General features: G+C 42.2%; 1 protein-coding gene across 1 annotated transcript in view; it reads right to left on the bottom strand.

The window, feature by feature from the left end:
- The window catches only part of BRWD1 (bromodomain and WD repeat domain containing 1), a 115,187-nt gene extending 102,103 nt beyond the window's left edge, over positions 1 to 13,084 (bottom strand). The window contains exons 1-8 of the mRNA XM_039527263.1: positions 12,706 to 13,084; positions 12,486 to 12,544; positions 12,299 to 12,328; positions 12,069 to 12,128; positions 7,990 to 8,140; positions 4,889 to 4,987; positions 4,055 to 4,215; positions 1,871 to 2,092 (exon numbers count right to left, since the gene is read on the bottom strand). Coding sequence (XP_039383197.1) covers positions 1,871 to 2,092; positions 4,055 to 4,215; positions 4,889 to 4,987; positions 7,990 to 8,140; positions 12,069 to 12,128; positions 12,299 to 12,328; positions 12,486 to 12,544; positions 12,706 to 12,763 — 840 coding nt within the window. The 5' untranslated portion in view covers positions 12,764 to 13,084. The remainder of the gene's footprint in view (positions 1 to 1,870; positions 2,093 to 4,054; positions 4,216 to 4,888; positions 4,988 to 7,989; positions 8,141 to 12,068; positions 12,129 to 12,298; positions 12,329 to 12,485; positions 12,545 to 12,705) is intronic.
- Positions 13,085 to 15,792: the final 2,708 nt, after the last annotated feature.

Below are 15,792 nucleotides of genomic sequence, written 5' to 3'. Positions count from 1 at the left end.
TGACCTGGGGAGTCATTCCCATTTTTGTTCATGCGCCCCCGACCGACCTCACCGAGGCCGGCCAGAAGCGCCCATGACAGCAGCGACGGTAGAATATGACTGGTAACTGTCATTGTCAACTTGCAAAGCAGCAGACGGTACAGTAGAGCTGGTAACCATCTTTGCTAACTTGCAAAAGGCAAGGGGATGCCGCTGTGTAGCACTGCAGTACCGCATCTGCCAGCAGCATCCAGTAGACATATGGTGACAGTGAAAGAAGGCTGAACAGGCTCCATGGTTGCCGTGCTATGGCGTCTGCCTGGGCAATCCAGGGAAAAGGGCGTGAAATGATTGTCTGATGTTGCTTTCACGGAGGGAGGATTGACTGACGACATTTACCCAGAATCACCCGCGACACTGTTTTTGCCCCATCATGCATTGGGATCTCAACCCAGAATTCCAATGGGCGGGGGAGACTGCGGGAACTATGGGATAGCTACCCACAGTGCAATGCTCTGGAAATCTACGCTAGCCTCAGTACATGGATGCACACCTCCAAATTAATGTGCTTAGTGTGGCCGCGTACACTCAACTTTATACAATCTGTTTCCAAAAATTGGTTTCTGTAAAAATCTGAATAATCCCATAGTGCAGACATACCCTCAGACACGCTCTGTTAATGTTTGTGTGTGTACGTTCATCTGATTCTAGGGCTGGAAGAACCCAGCCCTGGGGAACGTCGGTCCTGCAGGATAGCTCCATTGGGAGGGAACTTGCAGAAGGGAGAAGTAGAGCTCCGTATGAGAACACAAGTGACAAAAGCAGTACATTGATAGAATTACAGAAACCCTCCTGTCCCAAGAAGAGTAACCCTAATAAATGAGCATACCCCAAAGTAACAGGCAAATCTGGTAATACTATGCCACTCTAACCCTGTAGCATAGACACAGACTACAGTTATGGAATGGGTTTTTCCTGTCACTGTAATAACTCCAACTTCCAAAGCAGCAGTAGCTAGGTCAATGTAAGAACTTTTTTTGTTGACCTAGCTATGTCTACCCCAGGGATTAGGTTGGCACAGCTATGGTGCTCAGGTGTAGATTTTTCCACACCCCTGAATGCCGTAGCTTTGTTGACCTAAGTTTTGATGATAGATCAGGCCTATATTTTTTGTCCAATTTATCTCAGATTTTGTTTATAGGTTTAGTCAGCCTAGTGCCTTCGAGTTTGCTTTTTTTATAAATGGAATTCTGTGATTTGAGAGCCACATGGGGCCGCAACTGGCTTCCTCTCTTCACAACATCTGAACTTGCTGAAAGTTAAGTGTTTAATGTCTAAACTTGTTTCTTTGATTTTTGAACATGTCTTGCACTTCAATTTGCTGGAACACTTATAAATATTTTCATATGTACTTTCCTCAAGTCAAGACCTTCACAATATTTAAGCACTGCATGAGTTTTTTTTTTTTTTTAAAAACACTACTATCAGCCAAAATTCTAGCTAGTTAGAAGTGTAGGGTGTGTCAGTCAGGCTGAGGCAAGAGAACAGCAAAATAAATCTGACTCCTGAATGTTGTCTTTTACCGTATTGCTGTTTGCTTCTATTTGGACAACACTTTTCACTTATATACATTTATCAAAATAAGATACCAGCTTTTTATCCAATACTACAATTCTTACTAACAGCAAAATAAAACCAGAAGATCAAATAAAACACGTTACCCTTCTGTTTTACACTAAAACGGTCAATGTTTTTTACAATGAATTTAGAGGCATAAAAAACTAATCATCATTATGGTATTAGTATGTTTTTAATGCTTGTGTGCTATTAGACGTTGATAACACAAAGCTACAAGACGAAGGATAGACATGCCCATTAATTAGAAATATACCTGTAAAGATGTAATGGATCCCGTGTGTCCCTGGAGCACAGCAACTGGTGCACAAGTTCTCAGACACCATACCCTGATCATTTTATCACAGCTTCCAGCTGCAATCATAGTGTTTTCATAATTCACAGCCATATCAGAAATCTCGGCTGAATGACCTCGTAGTGTGGTGAGCAACCGGCCATTGTGAGTTGACCAAATTTTCACCAAGCAATCATCTGAACCCTAAGAAAAAAGGGTTACAGAATCTGGCATAAGTTCAAGTTTATACATACTCAAGACACTATCTGCTTCAGTTTTGTCTTTAGAGATGATGAAATCCATTCTGAGTCTGGAAAATTAAGATTTTCTATTAAAACCAGCTTATGCTATTGGTGTTTATGGAATCTAAAATTTAGTCATATTGCATAGTGGCTCAAGTCACAAAAAGATGTAGGCACTTTGTCATCCTTTGGAATCCACAGCCCTGAACTAGGCACCCAGTCTGCTTATATAAAACAAGGGGAGAATTAAGCACTTAAGAATGGAATCCACAAAAACCAGTACACAGTGGAGAACGTCTTAAATTAGCCAATGGGAAATACCGAGAAGGATGTGAACTAAACTCCATCCCTTTCATCGAATTAGGCATCTATCTCTGCTTGGGATTCTCACCCATGAACCCTCACCTGGAGTTAGGTGCCTAAGCTGTTTTTTTCAAGAAACAACCATGGGAAAGGGGAGGAAGCAGCCTCCAACTTTTAACCCAGTGGTTAGAGCACTCACCTGGGGTGTGGAAGACTCAATTTCCCCCTCTGCCTAACGTGGAGTAGGGACTTGAACTTGGATTTCCCACCTCTCAGGTGAGAGCCCTAGCCACTGGACTATAGAATATTTTGGTGTGGGTCTCAATCTCTCCTGTTGAGGCTATTCCACTGTGCATAAATAATTAAATATTCACTGAGCCAAAGACAGAAAAAATGAGTACACCAGACTGTCGCTAGAACGCAGGGTTTTAGATCCATGTGCGGTCCTGCGTTAACATGGGGACCGCATTATAGCGGGGACCGCGTTACCATGGATTCCAATGAAGGTAATTAAATTTGGGATCCATGCGTGGTCCCCCGCTATAATCGTATTCACACTATAAAGACACGTGTTCTAGCGAGGGTCTGATGTATAATCCAAGAGCTATGGCACTCACCTGAGAGGTAGGAAATCCAAGTTCAAATTTCTTTGCCACATCGGTATAGGAGAGAAACAAACAAGGAACTCCCACATACAAGGGAGTGCTCTAGCCACTGGAATAAAGCTAAGAGAGGCTGCCTCCTTTTCCCCCCACGCCATCATTCCCTCCCAGCATCAACAGAGTATTCTGGCATGCTCTGAGAACAACAACTGGATCAAGCCTCACAAGTGGGGCAACACCCAGCCTGAAGATCCTGCTGGGGCTTAGACATGAGAGAGGCACCTGGAGTGTGTGCATACTCATTAGCAGAAACCTAGGCATCTAGGGGACACTGCTGGTGGGAACTCAGAGACACTGGGGAATTTTAGACACCAGCTGAGCAGAGGTTTTGAGGATCTCAGTGGTGCCTAAATTCAACATTTAGGCATCTAACTTCTCTTTTAGCTGATTAAATCCTTCTGTTAATCTAGCCCTAAATGGAAAAAAGTTAGTTTCAGCCTGTTTGATAAAACAAAAGTGATCCCTTGTTATTTTGGCTTACTCTGAAGTTCACAGTACCTAGTTTCATCCAAATAGATAACAGCAGTTTTTTATATCAAACACAAGCAGAAGACATTTGAAATGACATCAAAATAATCTTTTTGTTAATTTTCTCTCCATTACCAAATCCACAATATAATGGCAGTTAAACAAAAGCTCTTTACCATAAAACCAGCCACCTTCTCCACTATTCACAAACATGCAACACCCAAAACACAGAAATGTATCAGAGAAAAAAGCATGTATGTAGATATCAGTACCTAATAAGCAATAACGGCTAAAGTTCAAAAATGCTCCCCTCCATACACATGCCTAACAATTCACCCAAATGAAGTGCAGGAGCTCATTAGCTTTATTTCTAAACTTTAAATTTTGAGATCTGAATATTTCAGGCATAAATACTGAGCATTTAAAAGCTACTTTCCGATATCCAATTAGAAATAGTTCTAGAAGACCCAGCATTCACAGCGTCAACTCACAGTAAATATTCTGTGTCCAGTCCTATCAAATGCAACACAGTAGACTGCAGAGAGATGGCCAAGAATCCGCCTATGCATCCTTATGTGCTGATACATACTTCCTGGAAATGATGTTCTATATGTTGCACACCCAGTTAATTGTTTTGCACGATTTACTTCCACTAAAACAGAAATGCAAATAGATTAAAGAATGCAAGCACAAAAAAAAATCGTCCTGTGAAAAGCCATGTTTAAAACTTATTTCCAGAGGGTTTAGATGATGATGATAAAAAAAACAGGTCTCCTGTAGATAGCCACTCTGTCTTGCTTCCATAACCAATAGATTACTGGATTTAGTAAAGTGACTCTCTAGCTTGTGTACAGAACTCCAAAGTTTATTCTGAGTTTATGCTACAAAGAAGTGGGGCAGCTTTTTAATTTATTCTCACCCCAGATAAAGTAGTTTGGTTTTTTTATACAAAGACAGACAGCATCTTCTACCTCACATTTTGCCATGTACTTTCATAAACAATAGAGTCCTTTTTACCAAACACCCCCCGACTTGCAGATACCATAAGTATCTCTATTTGCTTATTAGTACACTGGGTTTTTTTAAAGCAGAAAGACTTTCGTTTAGAATCTAACATCTTACTCCTGCAATGAATTCTATATGGTTGGACCCCTATGCTCGTGCAGAGCCCCACTGAAGTAAAATGAAATTCTATAGGTAAACTTTTAGAGCTGGTTCTTAAATGCAATTTCCATTACTATTTATATGAAGAGAAGCATAGAGAACATAAGTGTCAAGAAATACATAAGACACTGAAGTTAGAAGTGATTTTATCATCTACGTACCAAGGTTTGGTGGAGGGCCATAGTTTACAGGAACTTCAGGAGGTCTTCCTCTACGAAGAGCAGCTAAAGCAGAGCCCTTCCAAACAGTGTTCCTGCAATCTTTGACATCAATGTTAGTTGCATAGGAAGTTACCCATAAGAGCACATTTCAGAAAAGTGAAACAAACGCTACTGTTCTGAAATCCATTATAAAGTTTAGCAAAAACAAGTAATGAATAAGCCTGCCAAAGGGCCTTGTACCGCAATATTAAATTTAATAAGAGCTGAAGGAGCTCAGAACCTCTCAACCTAAAACTTTCCAACAACAGTTTGAAAGCCTATTTTTAAGACAGGTTACAACACTGTCCTGGCAAGGGAGATTTGATAATGACACACAGTCACTTGCTCCAAAGGCTCAGAGGACTTTAATTATTTGTGAAGTACCAACATACTCACTTCTGCACAAAATACAGATGCTACATTTATACAGTAAATGATTTACTAATTGAGTTATTTGCATTATTGAGGTTGTGATAAAGCAACAAAATAACTCTGGCTATTCGAAGTCAACATAAAGATTTTTTGCAAAATATATTTTTAGCAACATCTGTCTTCATGGCAGTTTACAGATAATAAAAATAAGATCACATATGTCTAGGCTATTCTTGGAAAGCATTATGGGTCCCTTTTTCAAAAAAAATGAAAGCACTTAAAGATTTATTTAAAATGAGAAGTTCCCCCTCAAAGAACTGCACTCTGTCCATCCAATATCACTGTGAGAAACACTTTTTTACATGTTATATGTAAGTAGCTAGTACTGCAGATCGGGTTGCACAAGCATTTCCATTCTACCCGTTTTATATCTTTCCAACATTGTCACCTTTTAGGCTGAAATTGTATAGGACTGTTTTCTGCCCAAAGGTGGCTTTTATTTAATTATTTTTAAATTTGTGCCAACGGGTCAGTTGTTTGACTACAGGAAGAGAGGAGATTTTCCCCAATATTAAAAGTTATTTATTTTAACAGGTCGAGTGCTGAAATGGCAGCAAGTCTGATTCACAACAAATGCAAAGTCACTGCCTCATTCACTGTGGAGCTAGTGAAGTACAGAAGAGAGGTAACTGGGAAATGCAGTGGCATCCGCTAAAATAGTTCCACACCATAAAATGTTTTTTCAGTTAAAAAATACAAACCCCACAGAATTTCTCTCACATACAAATACACTAGAAAAACCTGAAGGTCTTATGGATTACTTAATCACCAGCCTAGCATTACTGTCAACTATCCATGATAAGAAATGAGGCCCCTGACTTCACATGTATTACTAAAATGTGAATGGGAAGACATTGCTGGACTGGTTTTGGCACAATTGGTGGTGTTATATACAGTGAGCCATTTCTATCAAATACAAAGTGCAGGAGCTCTCCTACTCCAAAAAATGGATCACTACCACATTATCCCTTGAGAGCCACAAGCAGAGTCAAAAAGGGACTGGCATTTGTGTACAGAGTGCCTTGATACACTGCAAAGCCCCATCATGATCTGATGCAGATACTCAAAGAGGTATCTCCACAAATTGATATTGGAATGGACCTCAGCTGAAGCTAGGAACCTCTTGATGGTATATGAAGGCACAAGAAACCAGAGTATTTCCAAAAGGCTCCAAGGGAGAATATTACTCCAATTAAAAACTACTCTAAGAAGGGTTTGGGTTGGGTTTTATAATATTTTGTCCTCAACGATTGCTTAAGTGGCTTTTAGGCATTCTCTTCCCCCACTTTGTTCTCACAGGTCACCATGTTTACCAATGACCCATCAACAATTGAAGTGGGATTAAAGACAGATAGAGCACTGGTGACAGTAGTCTCCTGCCAATCTGATAGGTAGCAAAAGGTTGTGTTTTTTAAAACATCTTGTCATGACTGAGAAGACGGTTTCTTTGCCTCTTCCATAACACCCACAAATTTTCAATCAGTGGATCTGTTCAGCCATAGACAGCTTGATTAGTTCTGGCTACCTCCACTGGACGGCAGATACATGTCCCTCCTCTTTGAAAGAGAGACTGTCATGACTTTCTGTAAGAAAAGTAAATTGCCAGCCTCTCTGAAAGAAACAATTGTGCAACCATTGCTCAAAAATTAAACATTCATCACCTGACATTCACAATCTAGCAATAATCACCAAGTGTCTATTTTTACATTTTTTGAGGTGGAACTATACCTTAATCTGCTCAGAAACTGAAAAGGCTGTATTAAGTGAAGTTTCACACATACCTCCATGCATAGCACACCTCAAGATTAAATTGTTGCAACAACAAAAGCATGGATCAAATTAGCAAAGTGTGGGTCAAAGAAACTGTCAACTCCTGGTCAAGTGCACATGAAAAAAGCTGTCCTGGTCATTCAGAGCAGCTGGGAATCCAACAGTATTCAAACACTCATAAAAAACAGCAGGTACATACCCAGAGTAAAGGCACTCATACAAATCACTGACATCTTCCAGTTGCTTCCCCATATCCTACCAACATCACTTCCACTTTATCTGGATTGAACATCAGCAAGCTAGCCCTCATCTGTGCCCCTATCCAAGCACTGGGCAACGTATTTGGAAAGTACTAGGTGGACAAGGTGAGAGGTATCTGCATTCTCTCTCTATTGGATTATGGGTGAAGTCTGTCTGTTTTTGACCTGTAAAATCCTAGCTGACTTGGGCCCTTTCTATTCAAGCCCATCCCTTTTTCTCAAAGATATTCCTTATGACTGTGGTCAGAGGAGGTGCTCAAACAAGAACATTCTTAGTCTAAATTAAACAAAGGGAGCTGCTAAGAGAGTACTGTCTATCAGGGGTCTGAATTTTGCAATTCATTGTCCCCATTCTTAGTCCAAAATAGCTGAAATCTGTTGATCTTCAGAGCAGGAGGAGTGAGCTGACTGCACATTATTTGTGTGCCAATAGCTAATATTAGCAGCCAGGGTTGTTTCAGTTTCCCCTCTTAGTCTTGGAAAATTTGTAGGGTTAACTTTTGTTTGCTTTTAATACATAGCAATAGCACTCAGACCACTGGAGAGGCTTCCCGCCCAACTGTATTGCAAAAATTTAAGTAATTAAAAATAAAACAATACCTTTCGCTGTACGTAGCAATGACTGCCTCCCTGCACCAAGTAAGGAATTCACTCTTGAAATGCTGGGTGGAATCTCTTTATCCAGTATAGGGCCAATACGCTTGCAAATTTGCAACAAATGATCTGGAGCCACATGTTTGTTGGATAAGACCTGATAAGAATTTAAGTTTAAAACAAATATATGGCATATCTAGACTATATGATTCTATGTCAGTATTTACATTAACATTTAGAAGTGCCTAAATATATATATTATATAATTCATACAGCAGAATCAGCTATATAAACTCTGATCTTTACAGTAGTGAATTTTAAACTTTAAACTTCTATAATTTAAAAATTACCCAGGAATGGGAAAGCTGTTGTAGAAAGACCCACTATACATTCGCATCTTACTATGGAAAATACAGGACTTCACACAAATGGCTCAGACTGGAGCACCCTCTCATATTCAGTATTTTCCACAAAAACTATTTTACCCAGTTAAGAGTAAAGCTTTAGCATAAGTAACACCACCACTTTGCTCCAGATGCACACAAATTTCAGTGTTTCAATTCTACATGATATCATCATGTCTCATGCTCACTTTTTTTGTCTGATTTAACCAACACTCCACAAAAATACTAAGGCTCCTTGACTCGTTTTTTGTCTACTGTATGTCTGAAAAAATTATGTTATGGTCAAACACACGAGACAAATTAATATAATTGGCAATGTTGACTAAGTTGTATAAACTGGAAAGTTATAATCCACTGACATCACTTAAGGCTTAAGTCATCTACCTAGCTCCTCTGGAAAGAGCATTGGATTCTTCAAGGAAACTACGAAATGCAGCAAACAATCCTACTCTCACAACTCAATGGCAAAACTTCCAAAGCTTCCACTGACATCTTAGGGGAATAAGATCACGTCCTTTACCCAAATCACAAAGGATTCTCAGATATACTTAATTTAGAATCCAAGTATACACAAGCACAGCATTTTGCAACCAAAAATACATGCGCATTTTATTTCTCACTTTTGCAGTGAACTTTGAAAAAATGAAAACAACATATATACAACTTCATGACTGACAAACTACTTGAGTAGGAGTCACATTTAAAGTTAGGGTTTCCACAGCCTCCACAAATTGGCCAAATTTTTGTTTATAAGAATGAATTAGTGTTCCCATAAGATAAAAATATCAAAATCTCAATAAGTCAACCTTAACTTGAGGCGCAGCTGCCCCATAACCAGAAAAGTAAAAATCAGACCCCCCACACACTATTGCTGTACACTCGTTTGGCAAGTACTTGTCCTAATCTGCTTACATGTTTCATATGTACATGGGAGATGAGTTATAGTTGTGAGAACCAAAACCAGTGCCTTGACTTCTGTATATTTAAAAAGGCCAAACAACTTAAATTACACCCAAATTACCTTAAAGCAGGGATCGGCAAACTTTGGCACGTGGCCCGCCAGGATAAGCCCCCTGGCGGGCCGGCCGGTTTGTTTACCTGCTGCGTCCGCAGGTTCAGCCAATCGCAGCTCCCACTGTTCATGGTTCACCGCTCCAGGCCAATGGGGGCGGAGGGGGACGGCAGCCAGCACATCCCTCGGCCCGTGCCGCTTCCCACAGCCCCCACTGCCCTGGAGTGGCAAACTGCAGCCAGTGGGAGCCACAATCGGCCGAACCTGCAGATGCAGCAGGTAAACAAACCAGCCCGGCCTGCCAGGGTGCTTATCCTGATGGGCCACGTGCCAAAGCTTGCCCATCCCTGCCTTAAAGTTAAGTTTTCAATATATATCTATATATATATAGACCAATAGAAAATTTTCTGTAATTTGAAAATAAAAATGATTATTTACATTGAAATTTTAAGAAACCCCCAGCAGTGTTTAAAACCCAAATACTGCAGCACTAAGAATCTGAAAATGGAACTCAGTTAAGTCACCTTAACATTAAGTGACATAAATACAAGTATTAAGCAGAATTTAAACAGGACAACTAAATGGAATTTTTACTATTATTAGTGACAGTGACATTAAATTAGCTTAAAAAATTCCAGTACTGTAAGTAGTGTCATTTTAAAATTCTAAAACCATAATATTTATACTGGTTTTGGCCTGAAGAGAAAATGTGATTAATATCACACTGAAATAAAGTTATGCATTATTTTCAGTATCTAAAAACTTGAGAAATGAATTTAGTGAAAGAGTTAGTGTTATTACACACTGAAACATATCTGAACGTATAATACAGTAAATTATGTTACTAAGACTGATTGCTAAACAATATTTGGTAGACCAATAAGTATACTTAAATCTTTTCATCATTTATTGAAGAATGTTTGCCACATCCTCTAAAGAGATATGAGTACTGACCAAGATGCTTCAAAGTAGAAAGCTTAATTTTCCCCTTCAAGTATATTTATGAAATACAGTTTATAAAAAGAGATACCACCTTTGTGTAATTTATACCCAATATAAGTCTTGTTAAAGAAAGTTCTTAAAAGCCTACTAAAATATTTTTTTTTAAATGGTTGGTTTTTGAGTTTTCACGACAGCAGTTATTTAAGCTCAGGCTCAGATTCTATAATGAGTACTTGGTCTGAGATGGAATACACCCAAATGCTCAACATTGCAGGTTTGGGGTCTTAAATGTTTGCCAGCTGTCCCTGAAACCCAAACCCAAAAGAATGACACTGATTAGCCTATTTTTACACTTAGACAATTAAAAGTACCTAAACAGCATAAATGGCAAAGTAAAAAAAAAATGTTAAAAAGCAGAAATTTTGATAACCTAAACCATTAACAGCACAGATAGGAATTTTTTTTGTTGTTGGAGGGGAGGAGGGAGACACACACAAAGGCTCCAATCCTAGGCAGTCACATGCACAGACAGAAGCATTAAGCCCCAAAGTCAATGAGACTCAGCATAGGAATATGCCAGCACCACAACTGCAGAAGAATTGGGGCCTATGTAACATCCTTCATAAGAAAACCTTCTGTGCTTACCTAAAATTTAGGCTAGATCTTGGAACGTAATCCTATTGACTTCATGCAAGTAAAGTGAGCAGGATTGGTCCTTCAGTGTACTGATTTAAAGCGGTACTATATACATTTGCTCAAATAAGGGAACTGTCAAATTCAAAATTACATTTGTGGCTACCTTTTTGTTTTTAACCTATAACTACATTTTTCACACTTTTTAAGTGTGTGTAGTCAATTTCACTCTTTTCTCGTACCTTCAGTCACATACCACTTTACTTTGTCAAAGTATGGAAAAAACAGAATTTGATTGTAAAACTCCAAAGATTAGCAGAGGAACTCAGAGGCTGGTTTATTACTTGGAACTAACTACTCCAAGCTTTTTTTAAAAGTAATATAAATAAACTGAACTACAGACTTCCTATTGATGCTGTCCTCCCTTTAGTTTGTATCCACATAGCCACACATTATCACGTAGTATTTTAGAAACAGTAAGATAGAACACCAGGAACAGTTACATCTCTACTCTGAAATTGTTGTAAATACATCTAGTGCAATTAATTTGGCACAAGTTGTGCAGCCGTGAGCCAAAGGGCATCTTTCGGAACATTTTGATTAGTAAGAACACACTATGGACAGTAAATCAGAAAGACACCATTACAAATCCCCACCTCCAATTTCTGTACCAGTGATTTTGTTTCCTAATCTGTTGAAAGCAGCAGATGTAGGAAACCAAATAAAAAATAAATACCATCCAATCAAAACCTGCTTAACAAGTCTCCTAGTGAAACACAGAAATGAAACCTCTTAACAGATTGGCTCTACCCCATAGGTAGGCAGGAACAAGGGCAAATGGCACAACCTCAAGCCCCGCCTATCCTACATAACAATATCCTCCAATTAAAAACACCCCTAACCCCTTATGTTTTTGTTTGTTAGTTTAAGGTAAAGTAGTCAAACACCCCTTCTAAAAATCAGCCTTCTGTCTCCTCCCAGACCTAGGGTGAAATACAAAAATAATTAAATGTAACGGCTGTTTTTTATTATTAAATGGAGGGTCTAATATTAACATTATTATTCTAATTCAACGTTGTTTTTTTAAATCTCACCAAATCTTCATAACTTCTATAATGCTCATTTCCTTCCCAATCCAACCTTTTAGGAAGCAACTAAATTGAAAAAGAAACAAAAATGAGTGATTAAAAGGGGAAGCGTGGGGAGATCAAATTCAAAATAATGCGGGGTTTTGTTTTTTGTTTAAGGAGATGAATGACTTAAAGGAAAAAGGTAAGAGGCTAGGAGAGGGGAAAAGGCAGCAGAGAGTGTTTCACACACAGACCTGGTGCTGCTCCAGCTCCTGCACCAGCACCTGCAGGGGAAGGAAGAAACAGATGCACACGAGTTAGGGAGGGGGAACCAAACCTCGCCGTCTCTTCAGCGGCCGCCGCAGCTGCACAGGGCTCGGGGCCGGGCACCGGAGCCCCGGGCGGCGGCGGGTGCGCGCGGCGCTGCCGGGCTCTACTCACCTCCGCCGCTCTGCGGCAGGGCCCGGTGGTCAGGAAGCGGGCGACGAGGAAGTAGAGCTCTGCAAGAGAGACGGGGGAGAGCGATGAACGCGGGGCCGGCGGAGCGGGGCGGGGGAGCCCCTCACCGACTGTAATTCATAATCATGACCGGGAAGATGGCGGCGGGGAGCAGCAGGAACCGGCAGCGCCCGGCCGGCTCCCTCACGCGCTCCGCTGTTACCTGATTCAATGAGCGGCAGGGAGCCGCCGCCGGAGGAGGGGACCGAGGGCTCGGCCATGTCGGGGGCGGCCCCGCTGCTACTGCCCAGGCAGGACACGGGCTCAGGCAGCGTTTGGCGCGGGCAGGGCCCTGCTCGGCATAGTCCTGTCAACGCCTCCCCCACCGCGAGCGAGCGAGTCTCCCCCCCGCCTCCCCCTCCTCGCTCTATCTCAGCCTCGGCCCGGCCGCCATTGCCGCGGAGCGACCCGTCGCAGTGCCCAGGCTGCCGTCTCCGCCGGGGAGGGGAGGGGGTGAAAAAATAGTCCCTAGCCGGGGAGACTGGGGGCGGCGGTGAGGGGAGTGTTTGTATTCGTCTCTGAACCCTTCTGGGGTGAAAAGCAGCCCGCGGCCTGCCGGTGCTGTACTAGTGGGGAGAGGCGGGGGTGGGGGCGGGAGCGAGATCCGGCCGCGGAGGGGGATGTAGGGAGCAAGGCCGTGACGAGACGTTGAGGGAGCGTCTGCACGTTGGCGGGGGGCGGGCCTGGGAGATGCGCGTGCGGCCGCCCGGCGCCGGCTTGGGGAAGCTGCCGGCAGCTGCTGCGCCGCAGCGGGGGCCGGAGCGGGCTGGTGATGGCGGGCAGGGGCCGCGCCGCCATCCGCGGGCCGGCGGTGCCTGCTGGTCTCGGGCGGCTCCGCTGGGAGGGCAGCGCCCGCTCGTGCAGCGCGGACCGGCCGGGCTCCCCCGGGGCGGGGAAGGGCGAGCGGTGGCGGCCTGAGCCGGGGCAACGCGCGTCTCCTCCCCGAGGGCGCTGCTGCCCCCTGCGCCCCTGTGATGGAGCGAGCGACAACGGCACCTCCCCTCGCCCCGTGTTAAATCGGGCTCCTCGGTGTGGGTCCCCCGAGCGCTCCCACCCGCGGGACCAAACCCCCCGGAGCCAGGGCAGGCGCCGCCGCTGGGTCTTTCTGTGACCTGCCCGGCGCAGTGTTGCTCCCAGGCTGCTTCTCGCTTGAAGGTTCCCAGAACTCAAGATGGGCCAAGCACTTCCCTGGGCTGGGTTCCCAGCCAAGAGCCCAAAGGGTTTGTAACTACCCATGTCATTTTGCCTTGCAAACATCACTGTCCATTATGGTGCTAGTTTTCACTCTCAACACTATGCCTTTAAAAAGAACCGGACAACTTGTGTCACCTTAGAGACTAATAAATGTATTTGGGCATAAGCTTTCATGCGCTACAGCGCACTTCATCAGATGCATAGAACGGAACAAAGATAGATATCTTAAGAGTTGGTATGGCAACTTCCACCTTTTCATGTTCTCTGTATGTGTGTATATATATATATATATCTTCATACTATATGTATCTCCATTCTTTGTATCTGATGAAGTGGGCTGTAGCCCACGAAAGCTTATGCTCAAATAAATTTGTTAGTCTCTAAGGTGCCACAAGGACTCCTGTTCTTTTTGCAGATACAGACTAACATGGCTGCTACTTTGAAACCTGTCACTATGCCTTTAGCTTCATATGGAATTTACAAATAAGGTTTGGATCTGGAGAGCCTGAGATATTTTAAGGCCTATGCAAGGGATATGAGCTTTGCTATGCTGCCTGAGTTAGGGTTACCAACAACACACAATTCCCCATAAGTATCCAAAACATTTTTTGTATTTCCATCAGGCTGCTTGCACTCACCCTGCATCACAGTGTACTTTAGTCCAGATCATAAAAGGTATTTAGATACCTAACTCCCACCGAAGGGGTGAAGCCAGGGGCTAGCCTCCCCAAAGGGGAGATCCCACCCATGTTGAAATCCATTATCTTTGTTGTGCTTTTTTTCCTCCTACCATTCCTTAGAATCATGAACGCCATCATTTCATGATCACTTTCACCTAATTTGCCTTCCACTTTCAAATGCTCAACCTGATTTGTCAAAATCAAATTTAGAACAGCTTTTCCCCAAGTTACTATCTCCACCTTCTGAAATAAAAAAATTGTCTCCAATGCATGCCAAAAATGTGTTGGATTATCTGTGGCCCTGCTGTATTATTTTCCCAACAGATGTCTGGGTAGTTCAAGTCCATCACCACCAAGTCCTGTGCTTTGGATAATTATGTTAGTTTAAAAAACACCTCATCCACCCCTGCCTTTCCTTCCTGAGCAAGCTGTACCCCTTTCTATCCCCAGTCATGTATTATCTCACCAAGAGGTGGATATTTTTTGCTGTTTTTAAAATTAAATAGGCAGCTAGTATTGTTTTTAAAATGATTATGAAGAACAAGTTTAAGCTTTGTTGTAACATGCATTGTTTGCCTGGACTGCTCAAAATCTGCATGCTTGTGTAGAAGGAACTCTTTGAGTTGGCTTCTTAAATATCTTCATGCTGTTTCACACATCTGATACTCCTTGATGAAACATACGAGCCTTGTCTTATAACAGGCTTATTCAAAGTGATACAAGCTACGAAAGTGAGATCTTGGAAGAGTTGCTGTTTTCATAATGTAATAAAAATACTGTAACGATAAATAATAAATATGTGCAATAAGCTTGTCATAAAAAAGTATATTTCCAAGATCACTGCTTTTATAATTTATACTCAGGTAAAGGAGAAAATCCCTGGAAATACATCTCTACCTCGATATAATGAACTTGCTTTGATCCACTGGAGTGCGCAGCCCCCCCCAGAGCACCGAGTTACTGCGTTATATCCAAATTCGTGTTATATCGGGTCACGTTATATCAAGGTAGAGGCGTATTCATTTTTAGGAGGGGGTTCACAAGTCTCGACATTTTAGTGAAAGGGGTTCACAGTTCGTTCAAGTTTGGGAACCACTGCTTTAGAGGAAAGAAAACAAAAATAAAAAGGCAAAAACCAGAACACATCAAGGGAAGGGGTGGGGGGAATTCCCTTTTGAACCCCTGCAGATGACTGAACGAAGCCCTGAAGATGAGATTAAGAACATAAAACATTAACTGGAAGGGATCCCAGGGGCTACTGCGCCCAGAGTCTCACCAGCGCAGGCAACCCCATCATACAATCCCACTCAATTTTAATTATGATGTATCAACATTCCAGGTAAGACTGCAACTGGACACTTGGCAATAAAAAAAAA

The sequence above is a fragment of the Mauremys reevesii genome, linkage group 1 (assembly GCF_016161935.1).
Source record: "Mauremys reevesii isolate NIE-2019 linkage group 1, ASM1616193v1, whole genome shotgun sequence".
NCBI lineage: Eukaryota > Metazoa > Chordata > Testudines > Geoemydidae > Mauremys > Mauremys reevesii.
The sequence above is the reverse complement of the archived record's forward strand: the minus strand, read 5'-3'. Positions and strand labels throughout refer to the sequence as shown.